This window comes from Jaculus jaculus, chromosome 5, assembly GCF_020740685.1.
Source record: "Jaculus jaculus isolate mJacJac1 chromosome 5, mJacJac1.mat.Y.cur, whole genome shotgun sequence".
NCBI classification, from domain to species: domain Eukaryota; kingdom Metazoa; phylum Chordata; class Mammalia; order Rodentia; family Dipodidae; genus Jaculus; species Jaculus jaculus.
In genome coordinates, this window is record NC_059106.1 from 95,247,096 (window position 1) to 95,264,166 (window position 17,071).

The window sequence follows — 17,071 nt, forward strand, 5'->3', positions numbered from 1 at the left end:
CAAAGACCAGCAGTTCAGTTGCTAATGGCATGCTTCAAATATATAACTTTAGGACTGGAAAGAACTTTCATAGAACATGTGACCTCTTTGGTTTATATAGCCCTTCTAGCCTGGAGAGTTGAGAATTCACATGTGTAAGGAAAAATGTGGTTGATTCAGGACCAGAAAGCATGCCTCTGACTCTCACTGGGTCTGTCCTCACCAAATGAAACACACTGCCTTCCAGTTATACAGTCCTCAAAGCCAGAATATCTATTCTACAAATATTTGTCAACAGCTCCACAGATAGATCAGTTGTATTTCATGTCCTCTGAAAGAAGTATTTTCTTCACTTTCTAATGTCAACAAACATGTGTTAGTATCTACATGTTCTAGTCACTGTGCTATCTTACAGTGAAAATGAGGCAGGAAATCAAAAGTCAAAATGATGCTTTAATAAGTTTATATTCTTTGAAGACCAGCCTCCATACAATGTATAGAGAATGACAGTTCCTTATAGCTAACATGTCACATTGAATCATGGTCTTAGGAGTCAGGTGTTAAAAGGATGGGTCATTAGAGGCCAAAGCTAGAAGAAATCCTAAGAAGGGTTTGGAACCCAAGTTTTCTTATACCAAGACCTCTAACTTCATCATTGTGCCACAGTTTCGTCTATCATTTCTGTGAATGGGAGAACATCAGGCCTGATTAAAAGTAGCATTTTTCTATCCATGGGGTAGGGAAAATCTTAGTTTTAAAAATTTGGGACTGGAGAGATGTCTCAGTGGTTAAAGGTGCTTGCATGCAAAGCCTGATGCCCAAGTTTGATTCTCTAGTACCCACATAAAGGCAAATGTAGAAAGTGTTGCATGCATCTGGAGTTTGTTTCCAGTGGCAGGAGACCCTGACGTACTCATAGTCTCTGTACGTGTGTCTGCCTTTCTGTCTCTCTCCCAGATGAATAAATGAAGAAATTTTAAAATTACTTTGATATTTTACATCCTTTGCAACAATGCTGACTCTGCAGTAATTGGCTAGTTAACCTGTTTTCTGTTTCACTAGAGAAGCTAGGCTGAACTATTATCACTGATGGTCAGGATTCAGGCTACTGATTTGTGACAAGGGTGAATTTACTGATACAGTGGGCTACTGGCAGTAACAGACTAAACACACCCACAAAGGTACATAGTAACTTCTCTCCCTTCAGGCACCAGAAACCAAGCTTTCATGAAAGGAAATGATACAGAATCTTGGTCTTGCCATCCTTCTCTAGTCTGACTGAGAAGCCTTTGAGCATGAGAGTCTTGGCCTTTCTTATTTTGTATCACAGAGTACAGAGTGTACTTGAGTGAAATAATGGACGGATGGATGGATGAATGGATGGATGGATAGATGGCTGGGTTATAGACCCAAAGACAGAAAAAGTTGATAGTGCTGTTTCAGGAAAATGGTCCTAGCTCATTTCTTTTTGGTTGCTTATAGTGGTGTGAGCATGAATACTGCCCCTGTGGCCCAGTGGCTTTAGGTGTTTCAGCACTGGAAGGACTTCCGCAGCAGCAGAATGATAGAACTCTCCTGACTTCCCCAATCACAGAATCACCAACCTTCTCAATTCATTGCCTCCTCTTTTTAGACAAAATGCTGCTATGACATTCTCATTCATATCTTCTCACAGAATGATTTTCTGAATGTGGATAGGACGGGGCCAAAGTGAGTTTAGTCATGTCATCATGATTTTAAATCTCTTCCACCATGTTTCTCCATGTTCCATTTCTCCACTTCCTAATTTTCCTTCCTTCTTTCTTTTTAAAAATTTTTTAAAATAATTTTTTAATCTTTTTTGTTTATTGTATTTATTTGAGAGTGACAGACAGAGAGAGAAAGAGGCAGATAGATAGAGAATGGGCACACCAGGGCCTCCACCCACTGCAAACAAACTCCAGACATGTGCGCCCCTTGTGCATCTGGCTAACGTGGGTCCTGGGGAATCAAGCCTCGAACCTGGATCCTTAGGCTTCACAGGCAAGCACTTCACTGCTAAGCCATTTCTCCAGCCCTTCCTTCCTCCTTTCTTCCTCTCCAGGAAGGAAGTGGTCACAATAACTCCCCCACTACCTTGTCACCCCAAATTCCTAGGGAGCTTTAGCTCAGGGGGGCCTCTTCTGAAGGCCTTAACCTTACTTTTAGACAATAGTCATTATCTTTGTCTAAAGGTCATAGCTAAATTGAATAAAAGGAAAGCTGTGTTTTCCTGTGGATGCACAAAGGCAGTATTGACTTCCCTAATCCAGTTTGCTGAGGGGTGAGAGAATTAAATTAGGTATCTAAGCACAGAAATTGAGAGCCTTTGAAAACAAAGATAAGGAGACAAGACTGTATTCCCTCTTCCTGGGAGCCCTGTGCTCAAGATTTTGCAGGTGTGTCATTTGATCCATGGCTGGTATCGATCAAAACTGTACCGATGCATATTTAATCAGCAAGGGGACCCTGGTGCATTATAGCCATCATCCCTATATTGAATGACTGTCAGACTCTCCGTACTGCCCCCCCTCCCCTCAGCCCACGCCCTCCCCTCCCTTGTTTGGAAAGCTGCTGCATTTTGTCTGAGCAGCTAAAAAGTTTCTTTGTTTTTAGCTGCTGATGCATACAGAGCCACTGAGGAGAATACAAACAAGTCGGGTCCTAAAGTGTTTATTTTGTCTAGGAAGACAAGCTCCACCAATTCAGTTCCTTCAGTAAGATTTGCAAACCCTAAAAACAATTAAAAAAAAAAAAGAGAGAGAGAGAGAGAGAAAGAAATGAGTGTTCAACTCCTTATATAGGTTTTTATTAAGAGTTGGTTGCACTAGGATTGAAAAAGACAAAGACATTCTAAGGTCAATTCTTTTCTAACAGAAGTAAGGAATGAGTATGCTTTAAAATTATTTTAAAAGCTCCCCGTTTTTTGGATTTTTTGTGGGTTTTTTTTTTTGATGATTTTTGACATGGTGTTGGACCAAATATTTTATCAGTTCCATTGTCTGCTCAAGTTTACCATCATGTCAGTAATCTGTTAGGCCATCAGGGAACCCAGTGGTAAAAATACATACACATGCATACATACATACGTGTGTGTGTGTGTGTGTTTGTGTGATGTTTTAAGACAGACGGTAAATGAATACTTGTAGCTGGATTTAATTTTGTAACGCTTCCAAGGTTTTGTGTTACCTTGTGTTGGTGGGAACTCTTAAAGTGCCAGGAGGCTTGGAGTTGCCACGGATGGGTTATTTCATGGGATCATGGCCACCATTCATTTTCACATAGGTTCCAAAGCCTGCATACCCAGACTGTGTTGTCTGACAAACAGATGTAGTACACTAAGTCTGCTCAGAAGGGGTCTCAGACTGTGAGCACATGTTTGGGGCTCATTGAGCTCATCAGCATGGTCTAGCTCTGAGCTGTCCACTTTGAGATAGCTTCTTGCTGGTGAAGTGACAATGATTTTTTTTCCTGGTACAGATTTGCTCATGGGAAATGATTTGCATATGTCTTGTTACAAATACTGACTACTTCCTGGCTTAGACAAAGTGTTGCCTGATAAACAGACTGAACACAGAAATGTCTGTCTTGGAATAAACACCAGCAAGCTGAGATTTACATTTCCATTGTTGGAGATAATCTCTTCCCCAGTATATGGAAAACAAGAACATTTTCTTTAAAACTTGATCTGTGATGCTGATGTTTTATATCAGAATCACACCAGGTGTGGGTTAGGATTGTGATTTTCAAAAGTGAAAAACTTGTTTGGGTAAGACTTGTAGGGCAAACATAGGTATATATTTTTGTAGCTTATAAATTTCAAAACTAGGTTCTTTTTTGGATCATCATATCATAACCAGGCAATAAAACTGTTATGCAAATGATCATTTGTGTTTCCATTTTACAGCTGAAGAAATTGGGGTATAGAACAGTTAAATTATATGGCTGAGATTTTTTAGAACTGCCTTTTTAAAAACTATTTCATTCTCTCCTCAGTAACAATAAAAAATGCAAGAAAGTTAATACTTACTATACTACATGAACTTAATGGCATGATTACCCTCAATGGAATGTATTTTAATTTTTAAGTGAATTATAGGTATCCACATACATGATTATCATTTATATAGATTGTAACTCAATTATGTAGCACTTTCACTAGATGACTTTATTTCTATAACATAGAAGCATATAGGAACATTATCTGCATACTACTTTAAGCTATATATTGATTGATTAATCTCCAGACCTACAGAAGAACTCTAAGAACCTGCTAATATAATTTATTTCTATTGTAAACAAAAGGCTGAGGGGGAATTTGACAATAATTCTGCTATATGATATTTTATAGTAAAAGCTTTCACATAGGTCTTTGTTTAAATGGGGGTCAGTTGACTTGGTGCCTTGGGTTCTAAATTTATCAGCTGATCACCATCACATGTCAGTATAGCTTTTTTTATGGAAAAATAAAAATTCAAAATTATTTTCTACACATTTTAGTTTTCATTTAGTAATAGACCTTGCCAAAGAAAATGTGATGAATTATAAGTGCAGTCAGATGTCATGTTGCATATATTGTCTGGTCACCAACTCTTTATCACAGAGTCCACTTGTTGAAAAAAGATGACATTTCCTAAAATCACTTCAGTGGGAAAATTGAAGTTCTAATGACTGAGCCATTTTATCATTACTATCAGAGTGAATGAATTAATAATTTTTAAAGCTAAGAAATGATTCATGTTCACAGTCAACTCACAATAGTGCTTTATTGAATTGTTTTTCTCAGTATGTTAAAAGTGTGTGTCATTCCACAACCTGCTTGTGTGTACATACACAATAACATCCTTACAAGTTAGTGATAAGAATGGAATGAATTCAACTAAAACAGTCTCATCACCACACAGAGGCCTTGTTAAACAGATGGACCTTTGATATGAGTATCCAAAAGTCTAATTCCTACAAAGTTCCTATTTCAAAAATTTCTTGTTCAGAAAGGGATAAAACCAGAACTTTTTTGAGAAAGAAAAATGATAGTGACTCAGGTTATACAACATTCTTAAATAGTCCTTGAAAATGTCATACACAGGTGTGGCTAAGGGGTGGCTCTCTAGAGCAGCTGGCAGCCTCAGGGTGGTCTGGTGGACCACTTCCAAATGGTTGCTGCATGAACACAGCCCTCCCTCTCCATCAACTCCAACATGTGCAGACTAGCTGTGTCCCCTTGGAGCTAGTTCTCCCCTTTACCTCGCTTTCCTTGGCTAAGGAAAGGCTTGTCTTGCCTTATGTAATTTCCACAGCTACCACACAAACATAGTTCTAACTTGGCAGGGAAAGTGGTAAAGATCACATTTTGAATTTTTATATAAAGATAATACTTCCTATTTAGAGAACCATGGCATGTCTCCATTTCTAATATTTAAGAAAACTTATATGGCATGACTCACCTCATGATTTATCTATTTTAAAAACTAGGTCATTATTAATTTTTCCTTAGGTAAGACACAGTTATATACATTAATTGACCTAAAATATTTGTTTGGTTATTTGCTGTGCATAAAGGAGCTTTTCTATTCTCTGGAAGTTCTAATAAAAATTGCATATTTTCTGTAACCCAGACTTAGTGATGGTATTACTGAACTCTATCTTTCACTAGACCTTAATGAATAACACTATAACTCACTGATGGTGCTGCATCTACTAGTGTTTACACTTAGACTACAAATTATTTATCTGTATGTACACCAGTACACTGAATTGTCCATCCTCAAAAAAAAAGTTTTACAAACATTTCTCACTTTTGTCTTAAGGTCATGAAGAAAACCATGTTTCTAAATGTTATATTGTAATAATTTCTTTAATAACAGCAAGTACGAGACTGATAACAATCAAACTGTGATGATTGCAGTCATTCAGTTTTCTAGATTCCCTTGCTGTCATAAACATGCTATGGTACCAGATCAAATGCAGTAATTTGTAATCTAATACTGCCACTTAGATGGGCATAGACACAGTGAATCATTTGGCCTAACTCTACATCTCCCAGCCATGATAAAAAAAAAAAAAAAGTTTGCCTAACACCTGGATACCATTGCTGACTAGAATTATAGTCACTGCTCAGAACGTCCATGTTACCACCAACTCCTTATTTTCTTTTACTTCAGGAACCTTCCTTCATTGAGTCATAGGAAAGTCCCTTCCTATCTGCGTTCTTTCACACTATAAAAAATTTCAGCTCTTCCAGACATAATTTTCACTTTCTTTCTATCTTCATATCATCTTTTAATTTGGCAGATAGAAAACTGGACATGAAATTCTAACAAAGGCATCTTCAGCCAAGTCGTTATGCATGTAGGGAGGCTGAAACTTAGGCTAAAGTGTTTTTCCTAATGGAGCCAAAGGTTACTTTTATGATCTATAGACATATAAGCTATAGAAGCATTGATGGCAGATTGCTGGACAGGAATTGTGCTGTCATGTTTAGGAAGAGAATGATTTTCTCATCACAGTGTGACTGCTCCTTACAAAGCTCTTCACCACAGTGTTTATCAGGACTCAGACACACTGCAGGTGCTGGAGGATAGAAGTTTTCTCACTTTTTTTTTTTTTTTTTTTTTTTTTTTTTTAGTATATGGAATGTTCCTGCCACAAGTCATTCTAGCCTGTATGTCCATGTCTCCAGAGGGTCTCTGAGTCAGACACTGTCCTCAGCTCAACCTCTGTGGTCTGGACAAAGAGTGACTGAGTGATTGTGTACAGCTTCTCAACATTGTGCAGGGTTTCCCTTCCCTTGCCAGCCCCCAAAGATGGGGATATATAGCAGAGATAAAACACTTTTCACCCTCCTCTCCTTGTGACCCTCATACAGTTTTCAGTGATTCGGTCTCTACAAAATAAATTCAGTATCCCAGGCAGTTTGGTCAGTGTTAGGTTGCAAAAAAACACCTGAGAATTCATGCCTTCAGCAGTTGTTCAGCTCTGTGGCTGGGGACAGGCAGCCTGCTGAAGGAACTAAGGATAAGAGTGAGGACAAGAGAAGAGGAGGAAGGACCTCTTTTTTGGTTTTGTTTTGTTTTTAAAAGCTCAAGTTCTCATTGGAAAGTACTTATTAAAATCACCATCAAACAGCTTTAACCAGTTGCACCATGAGAGTTTGTACACAACACAGATGGACCACGGGGAAGGACAGGGAAGGTTAGCATATGCTACCTGTGCAGGATGGTTTATGAATATAAAATACAGGATGGGTCATGGATATAAAATACAAATTTTTTATACTTTTTTTCTTATTACTTACTATATCAACATGCTTTCATCATGCCTTGCCTTCCCCAAAGAAGTACTTTATGGGGCTCACTTCTGAAGGAGAACAGAATTACTGAATTACTGAGGGTTACTGAATACAGATTAAATATCAAACTCAGTAAAAGACTCTGCTCTTGTGTGGCACAGGTTATGGGAATAGAGACCAATATGTTGACATTAGGATTTACTTCATTCCTTTCCCTAGTGGTTTTATTGATAGTGGACAATCTTCGTCTGACTAGTCCAGCAATATAGCTGTAGGCACTATCAAAAGGAATAGATGGATGGCTATCAGTTCAATTAAGAAGTCTTAACCCAGCCTCCAGTATGTAAACCGTGTCTATTTTCGTTTTAAATCTGTGTTCATAAAAAATTTTAAAACCTGAAGAAACATTGCTTTTCAAGGTTAGATTGAAGTGTCAGGTACCTGAAACAAAAAGCAAATCCCTAGCTTGGCAAAAAATAGATTATCCTATTATACTTCCTTACAACAGCATTTCCAAGTCCACATTTTAAAGCACTGTAACTAGTATTCCTTTCAACTGAGGAGCCAGAGAAATCCATTTCTAAGAGGGGCTCAGATCCAGTTTATATGCAATCGGGTTTGTTTTCTGGGACTTCTAATTGTATCAAGTGTTCAGCAGTCAACTGGCCACATGATAATCACTCTATGCATTAGACATAAAGTTACCTTGGCTTCTCCTGTATCTCTACAAAATAAAGAGAAAAGTAAATTAATTGTTAACCTTTCTAATAGTGTTTTAATGCAAATGCTTCAGAAAGATATTTTTCATTTGTATTAATTATGTATGGGTAGAATTAATTTGTAATTCTGGTAATCTAGTTGGCTCCATATTTAACATTTGTGACCTTTTGCAGTATTAGAAAAGGTGTCTATGCATTCTTATCATGAAAAAGCAGCAGGATGGATCATTTTGTTCCTTCCTGATTCTGAGAAGCAGCCATATTAAATAGCCCAGGGTAGAAAATACTTATTGAAATTTTTAGATCACTCACATTTTCATGTAGATAGGAGATATTTTAGTATGCAAGCCTGGAGTAGTAGCAGTTCTCCAGGTTTTGAATAAAACTGAGAATTCACACTCTGTTTTCAGTTTGGCTGGATGCCCCCCAGCATTTGTATCCGAGCTTTCACCAAGGCATTTTGGTCCCTTGCAGACCAATGCTGGGTGGATTTTTGCCTCTCTGTTTCTTTCTGTTGGTTTTCTTGTTTTCCTGTTGTTTTGAATTTAAACTTGCTTTGAACCTACCTGATTTTCAACTTTCATTGCTAACCAGGATTTTTGTTTTGTTTTGTTTTGTTTTTATTCTCTATAGGTAGGTAGCAAACCAAATATTTTAAGCAAAAAGTAAAGAAAATAAAGATACTTACTTTTAAATTAAAATAATGTTTTGGTATATCTCTTTGTTCCTTTGCTTTAAAATTAATAGATAGTATCAAAAAAGTCATTGGCTATTGTAAATCTAAATTAATTAACCAAAATATTTTACATTTGTCCTTGGAGAAAAAAAAAATCACAAAGACATGACACCTACAAGTAGAATTCAACTAAACTATTAAGTGAATTATATTTGTTAGTTTTGCTTCAAAGAAAAGGTTGTATTTAGCATAATTTTATGTGTTTGGGGTTGATGTAAAAGAATTTTTACTTTTCCTAATACAAAATTAGCTCTTTTGCTTTCATTTCATTCATATGTAAAACTTATAAATGGTTTATTATTTTCTGGAACAAAAATTATGAGGGTATATCTCTCCTAAAACATATCTAAATATTTCTGAAAATATTTAGTAATAAAAATATATGATCTTTCATTAGAAAAAAGTAAGTAGGCTGTAATGTAAGTTGGCTGATTTAAATATAATATTAATCTATGTAATTAAAATTTTAAGTATGATCCCAATATAAATTTATTTGCATTTCCAATATGCAGTGCAGGTTTTGTGTTTAATTTTGTAGGTTTTTTTCTAAAGGATTTGATAGATCATAATTTTCATCTTCACTACAATTGTCATAAGACAATTGTTTTATTTCATACTTTTTATTGTTTGAATTTTTGAGCTAACAGAATTGTTAGCTGGAGTCACCAGATGACTATGACCTAAAAATTTCAGAATAGCAGAATAGCCATATTCCTTCCAGTACTTCCTTTGGTGAAGGAAGTATTCATTTGCCTGGCAGAAATTTAGTCCCATAAAGCAATGCATGAGCATCTCTGGACATAAAGTCACTATAGTGCACTTCTCTGTTCAGTGTCTCCAGGAACAAGGTGATCTGCAGCTCCATCAGGATGCAAGTCGCACTTTCAGTTTCCTCATAGTTGTGGCATGAGCTTTTGAGCATGTACTAAAATTCCTGCAGAAATGTAGTCACATTTGAGATAGCTTGTGAAGTCAATATAAAGTTGGGTTCTACCCTTTCTGCAAACAGAGGGCTTTTATAAAATTTTTAAATAATTTGCATGTGTTGGTGTAAATCTCAGAAAATGCTTTATTCCCTTTGAGATATCTTGCCTGATTTTCCTGTCATTTCCCCAAAATACATGATAAACATGCCTCCCTCTGATTCTGTAAAATTCTTTTGATCAAAGTAATTTTATTTAATTTTTAAAATAAACATTATTTTTAAATTATCCTACTTAGAAATTAGGATTATGACAACATCTCTTTAGTTTAAAAAATCTGGTAATTGTTTTAAAAGAAGAAATCAATTGAATTTTGTAAAGGTTTACAAGAATCTGTTTTTGTCTAGCAAACCCTTCTAGAATCTCCAAAATGCCTCAGTGAGACAGGAAAGCAATACTTTTCTGGTAGAGTGAACTTATCCTTTCATAGAGCTACGGGCTTACTTCCCCAAACATGCCAGCATATTAGAACTTGGGTACCGAGTGGGTTGTCCACATGCGGTCTGTTGCTGCCTGTACACAGCTGAATACCAACAGACCGTGGTGCTGTTGTTTGGACTGCTTTTCTATACAAGCTTCAAAATATGTTTTGACACTTTATATGTTCAGAATCAAGCTTCAGATGTGTATAATGGAGGATATAGTCTGTATCAGACTCCAGTGTATGAGGAATGGAGGACAGCATTTAAGAACGGCCTTTCTGCAGGAGGATGGCCTGAAATACCACTTCCACTTGGCTCAGAACACACTACTAGAGGTGTGAATACTTCTGAGCATTTGTGCCGAATGCTCATACATCTACCTCTTTCTTCTTTCTCTGTCTTTTGTTTTTTTTCTTTCATTGTGTCATCTCCCTGATGCTCTTTCATTCTTAGTTGATGTGTTGAACCTGTTGAGAATGTCTGGCTCCTTTAACCCACTTGCCCACCACAGACCCTGTAATTTTGGCTGTATTTTTTATGTTTTTCAGATTCCAGTCAGTCTGAAAGTCCCAGCCAGCCAAGTGATACTGACATTAAGGACCAGCCAGAAAATGGTAAGTTCAATGTGGGACCAAGCTCTTCTTCCAGCCACAGCTGTGGAAGAACTCCAGAGGCCTGTGCCCTGCACACCCACAGTAGGGGAAATTGAAACTCCAAAAAGAAAGCTCAGGGAGATTCCATGCATGGGGACACTGGCAACTCTTTGTTCTCTCATTCACCCTTGAAACCCACCCCAAACCCATTCCACCAGTCCTCCTGAGGACGTTATTAATTCCCTGGAAAATAAGAGATGTGAGGCTTTAGCAAGTCACATTTTTGAACCATATAAGTGCTTCCCATGTCACCCCCAGTCTTCTCTAAAGTAGCTAATGCCCCAATATATTCACTAATGACTTAGATCATTCTTGGACAAGTATTTTTGAGGACTTTTAGGAGCATAACCCTTTGCAAATTGCCTTAAGGAAACATTGGTACTTTTGTAGGATTATTTGTCTTTTAACCTTATCTAAAATGAGTGTGGGTATAAAAGAACATTATTAAATCCTTTAGTTTTATAAATAGATTCCTCCCCCCTTCCCTCTTTTCCTCCCTCTCCCTCTCTATCCAGCATCTATCTAGTACTAAGGATTGATCCCAGGATCTTCTGGATGCCAGGCTGATGCTCTGTTACTTAGCTATATCACCAACTGCTGTATAAACATGTTATAGGAACTTTTCTATGCTGGAAAGTATACATTAATATCTTATGAAATATTAAATTTGTGCTATGCACACTAAGTATGAAGAAGCCCCAAACCATTAGGTTTAATAAAAATAGAAACATGAACTGGCAGTTCCTACCACGTGTTTAACACTGTACAGATAACTCTTAAAATCCCCAGTCTGTGTCTAACCTCTGTAATACTGACTAGGTTATTTAACATCTCAGAGTCTTTGTTTATCAAAGAGGGTAGTATTCCCCTGTGAAAAAAGTAAATGTGATAAGCCTCACATACCTATATCTTTTATAGATGTTTCACTATATAATAACACTGGTAGCAAATGATTTTTTAATAATTTTTTTTGTCCATATAACCCTATAATACTTTGTTTCCATCTGTGGTATATGAATGAGAATCCCTTAGGTCTGTGTTTTTGTTGTTATTCTTCATTTCTCCATGTTAATATTCATCTTATCCTTTGGAAAAGATCAGTAAGCTGAATTATTTTGGTGATGTAGGATAGAAGATTCATCCCATTAGGTATCTTGTCACTCATTTTTTCAGAATTTGTTTTTATTTCTTCAACCTGCGAATTTACTTTTTACATTATTCAACTGTGTCATTAAATATGAACTGATGATTTTTCTCCTCTTCTTGGTATTTTGGTGAAATTTTCTTTATAAATGCAGTTAAGAAAAAGGAGAAAGACCCTTCAAAATTTATATGTAGTGTTGTAAACAGGTACAATTTATTTAGCATTTAAAGAACAAAATTTATTGACTAGTTTCTTTATTTTTCCTCTTGACTTCTGGGTAACTCCTTAAATGTCCCCTTTTTTCCATATACTATATTAGTCCATAATCTCCCTGAAGATCTATTCAGACATCTCACTTTTTCATCTAAAAAATGTGTAGACTATAGGGGTGTGTAATTCACATATTTAGGTCTGGCTGCCCCTCCAGCAGGCCTGAGATTCATCTGTCTTCATAAAATGGCCGGCAAGCTGTTCACATGCAAATATAAACTGAGAGCACGAGAGGCCTGTCGTGCCTTTCTCAAGCTGCCTCAACACCGGTATTGTGCATTTCCATTCCAAAAAAAACATCCAGGGTTGAGCCTGAATTTTTTGGCCAAAGGCATGGTGATATTAGCCAAGTTCACTTTTAATCCCCAATTATTAAGTGCTTCCTCAGGGATTCATCTTACTGCTTCGGGGAGATGGTATCAGTTCAAAGAAGAAATGTTGATGACCATGACATAACATAACAAATGCCAATCTTGCAAGTGTCTATTTATTTCAAAATAAAAAGTATAAGCTATTTTACTAACTCCCTCTCATCATGAAGCAATGTCAGTGTATTCTGTTTCCCCCCTCTGCCCTTTGTCACCATTAGATAAAGTTATAGGAGGAAAAATTTTGTTTCTTTGCTTTTTCTTAAAGACACAGAATCCCTAAAGAGAATAAATGAACGTTTTAGGACTAGGTAGGCTAGGTAACTCTCTGCTGTCTGGATAAATGAAGACTTTAGAACAAAGTGTTTGCATGTGCTAGGTAACTCTCTGCTCTCTGGATAGACGAAGATTTCAGGATGAGGCATTTACATGGGCTAGGTTACTTCCTGCTTTCTGGTGTTGTTTTGATCAAGCACATGTTGCTTCTTCATCGCCTGTAGTTATGAGCACAAGTCTCTAAAAGGTATGTTTCTGGTGTTGTTTGGAATGAGGGACTGCTCATTGGTATATCAACAGAGCTCTGTGATGTTTGGAATCTGGCTATGTAAAGGTATAACAAAATCTGTTCTTTAAATGAAACAGTAATGCTTGCTCCTTCCATATAAGCATGTATACACAAGGTAATGGGAAATGAATGGTATTTCCCTAGCAAACCATGCAGAATGGATAGACAAATGGTAACATACTGTTTCATCCAAAACATAAACTAGGCCATGTAACTTTTGACTTTAATAAAGTCAAAACAGCTGTTCCTTCCCCATCCAACTTGTCTGTTCTGTAGAATTTTTGCTTTTTCTGCTTGTACTTCTTTAAGTGTCAACTGTAAAACAATACAAATCTTTGTCCAATTACAGTATTAGATGGGAATTTGAAGGAATTATCTGAAGCCCAGAGATAAAATACCAAAATTTCTAAGTTTCAAAGTTGGTATAATACATTGGTTAAAAATTTCCTCTAGAGTTAGATAAACCTGTGTTCAAGTAAAATAGTACCTGTGTGAGTAATTAAGTTTTTAGCCTAACCTTTATTTTTGCATAAGTAAAATAGAAATACTAACAGAACCTACCTTGTGAATATTGAAATAATATCTATAAGAATGGCATAATGCCTGGCTTGTAGTAAAATCCCAAAGGTATTCCTTCGCTCTTCAGTAAAGCTTGTAGTGAACATGGTGACATACACAGTCAAGATGTCCAAAATTGGAGCCTTGGAAGAGAAGGGTTGGTGTCACAAGTAAGCCAAGACTTCTAGGAACATCTACAGACACCTTCTCTGCTCTGAGAAGTCTGGCAAAGTTCCATGTTGGACCCCCACAATTCCCACAGAGGACATTTACTTCACTGTTTAATTCTGTCCTCACATTCTGTTCATCATCCATGAGTTTAAAAATCAGGGAACCACAGAAGTGATTTGGAGTCATAGGAACATTCTGATATGTGCAGAGAAAAAAGGGTCTTAGAGATGAGGGGCTCTGACTAGTTTCTATATCACCTAAGTGCATAAATCAAGTAGAATCCAAATTAATAAAACTAAAGTGGACTGGGGATATATCTTAGTGTAGACTACTTGCTAAGCATGTGTGGGCCCTGTGTTTGATTATCAATAATGCAAGAAACAAATGAACAGGGAAGGGAAGGGGAGGGCAGGGCAGGGCAGGGCAGAGCAGGGGAGGGGAGGGGAGGGGACTGAAGGAAGAGACAGGAAGGGAAGGAAAGGCAAGGAAATGGAGAGGCTTGGGAGACTCCACCTCTCCCAGAGGAGCCATTGGCTGTGAATGGCTACCAGGGGAGGGGAAGTAATGTTCTTCAGTGGAGTAGCCACTGGTAAGTTGCCCATAGTCCAATAAATAACTCTTCACCCACGTCCAGGCAAGCATGCAGGCTTGCAACCCTAATCAAACTTATTCAGTCTCTCTCTCAAACACATGAGCGCATGCACGAGCACACACACGAATGTAGAAGGGGAACTTGCTGGGAAGAAGGGAAACATTGAGAGGGTGAAATAAAGGTTCTATCTCAATTCCAAATAAAGAGGAAGAGAAGGAAAAGAAAAATACCAACCACCAACAACAAAAGAATCCAAACCTGTAAACTAATTAAGGGTAGGATTCATGAAAATTTCCTTAACATTTTGTACAGCATCTCATGTTTTGCCTTGAGCACACAGGATACCTAGCACTTACTTGCTTAATGAGTGAAATTAGTAAGGTGATAAATGCGTTGGCATTAACATGTTTTGAGTGCCTCTTCACTATTGAGATATCAAAAAGGTTTTAAAAGGAAGAGAAAGAAATCCTTCAGTTAAATTGAACAGCCAAGTGTGAAAAAAGTACACACATGTGACTAGAGGTGACTGGAAACCAAAGCTGAGTGAAACCCATCAGTGTTTTCCCCATGGCAGGTGGGGTCAGTGTATGAGGACAGCCACATTAGCTTAGTTAGATTTCCCCATGGCAAGTGTGGTCCGTGTATGAGGACAGCCACATCAGCTCAGTTAGATCTGATTGTTCTAGGGATGCAGTTGAGATAAAGTTGCTAGCTGTGATGGAATCGTTTAGTTAATCCTTATACCTGTTGCCGAAACACCTTAGTTAGCTTGCCAAGAGCCTTGCTTATTGGACTTCAGCATAGAACATCTATCATTGCACCTGTAAGAATTCCCACTCAATTCTTTGGCGGCAGTTAAAAGCATTTGTGGGATGAACATTTACAGCTTCAGGTTTGCAGAGCCTGTGAACAGCTCTTCAAAGTTTGTGTTCTACAGTTAGTCACTGCGGAGGGAAAGCATCTCTGCGTAATGCTCAGCACACATCAGGAGGGCCACAGTGAGTCAGTGTCTGAGCAGAGTCACTGGCCAACACTGCCACTCTTAAAGCACACTCCCCAGTGAGTCTCAAAGGCATCAGAGAGCACACTACTCAAAGGGGAAACCAAAATCCCCTTGCCAAAAAATAAAGGAAAGCTTGTATTTGTATGGATTTTTAAAAATCTGTTATTTCTCATACCTGCATAGCCAACCAGTAATAATCTCATCTTGGTGATATTTAAATTTTGATATTCAGTAGCAAGAAATCAAAGTTGATATTGAGATCACTGTCTTTAAGGAGTGATTGTGTTTATTCCTTCTCATTTGTTTGGTAGTTGCACATCTTTTGGTGGCATCAGGCCTCAGGTGGGGCTGTGCAGTCAGAGAATAGCCATTAATCATGGAGCTTGCTCCAGATTTTGAAGATATGCACTTCTGCCAATCTGAAAATCACCCTGGAGTATTGGTTGACTCCAGCTTCTATGTTCACTGTTTATCTTTATTCCATTCTCATCTCAGTTTGCTCAATGAGGCATCATTATTAAATGTTGCTAGATGAGAGCTGCTTTTCATCATATTTCTTGTAGTTCATTAGTTATCATGTAAGCTTTACATATTTTGAATATTTTAGTGTTTACCAAACAATTTGGGACAACGTAATAGTTTAACTCAGTGAAAGCAGCAGGGTGTTATTGGAGGTGGGAAGGTACATGGAGGGCAGGAGGATGGGGGAGAAGGAGAATCACAGAAGACAAGCTTTGCTTGAAGTGTCATGATGAAACCACATATTTTGAATGCTAATTTAAATAAATAAATAATTTTTAAAGATTTGAATGTAGGACTTTGTAATTTGGAGATAAGAAAATGAAAAATTCTTCTTTCTCTTTTGCATGAATATCCTTTTATCTGATAATCTGTTCTTTAAAAACATCATAAGTCCTCTGCTAAATGTTTTATTTTTTTCACTGACTCCCCAAATAAATAAAATATTTAAATTGCAATGTTACCAATAATAGGAAGGCAAATGATTGTGAGTTTCCAATCAACTGAGTTGTCATTGCTGGACTGACTTCTTATTTTAGGGGCTTTTTGGATGAATGTGTGGTTTTGTTGGGTCATTTCAAGAATTTTGAAGACAGTGCAGCCTTACAGCTTTCATTTTACTGGGAAGGCAGGAGTATTGTTAGCCCCATTGACTTGTAAATATAATTATGAAATATTCATAATTAACATGACTTTCTTTTAGAATTACCTAGCAACAGTCATTCTCTGCAGCATTCTTTGAGAAAACCCTGCAGGGACAGACACAGTAGCATGACCACCAAAATAGTAGCAATAACAGTAATGATCAATATTCTAAAATATGTAAAGGTCCCAACTCAGGGAGACATGAAAACCTAAATGCCTTCTGGTCTCCAGCTTTATATAATTAAATCCTGACTGATGAGTTTTCATCAATGTGAGGGAGCCAGTCTCCTTCTTTAGAAGATTAGGGAGCTAGAATGTGGCTAGGTCTGCAATTTCAGTTTACTATTAGATGAATTCTGTGTTCTCATGTACTGTTGGTAGGCATGACCCATCATCTTCTTGGTCTGGCCTTGTGAAAGATGAGTAGGTGAGACACCC

The 17,071-nt window shown here is 37.4% G+C and overlaps 1 protein-coding gene across 8 annotated transcripts in view; it reads left to right on the plus strand.

The window, feature by feature from the left end:
• Nfia (nuclear factor I A) overlaps positions 1-17,071 on the plus strand; it is a 612,310-nt gene that overhangs the window by 412,812 nt on the left and 182,427 nt on the right. For all 8 annotated transcript variants that reach the window (XM_045149015.1, XM_045149021.1, XM_045149014.1 and 5 more), the window contains exon 3: positions 10,694-10,759. In XM_045149015.1, the coding sequence (XP_045004950.1) occupies positions 10,694-10,759 (66 nt within the window). The remainder of the gene's footprint in view (positions 1-10,693; positions 10,760-17,071) is intronic.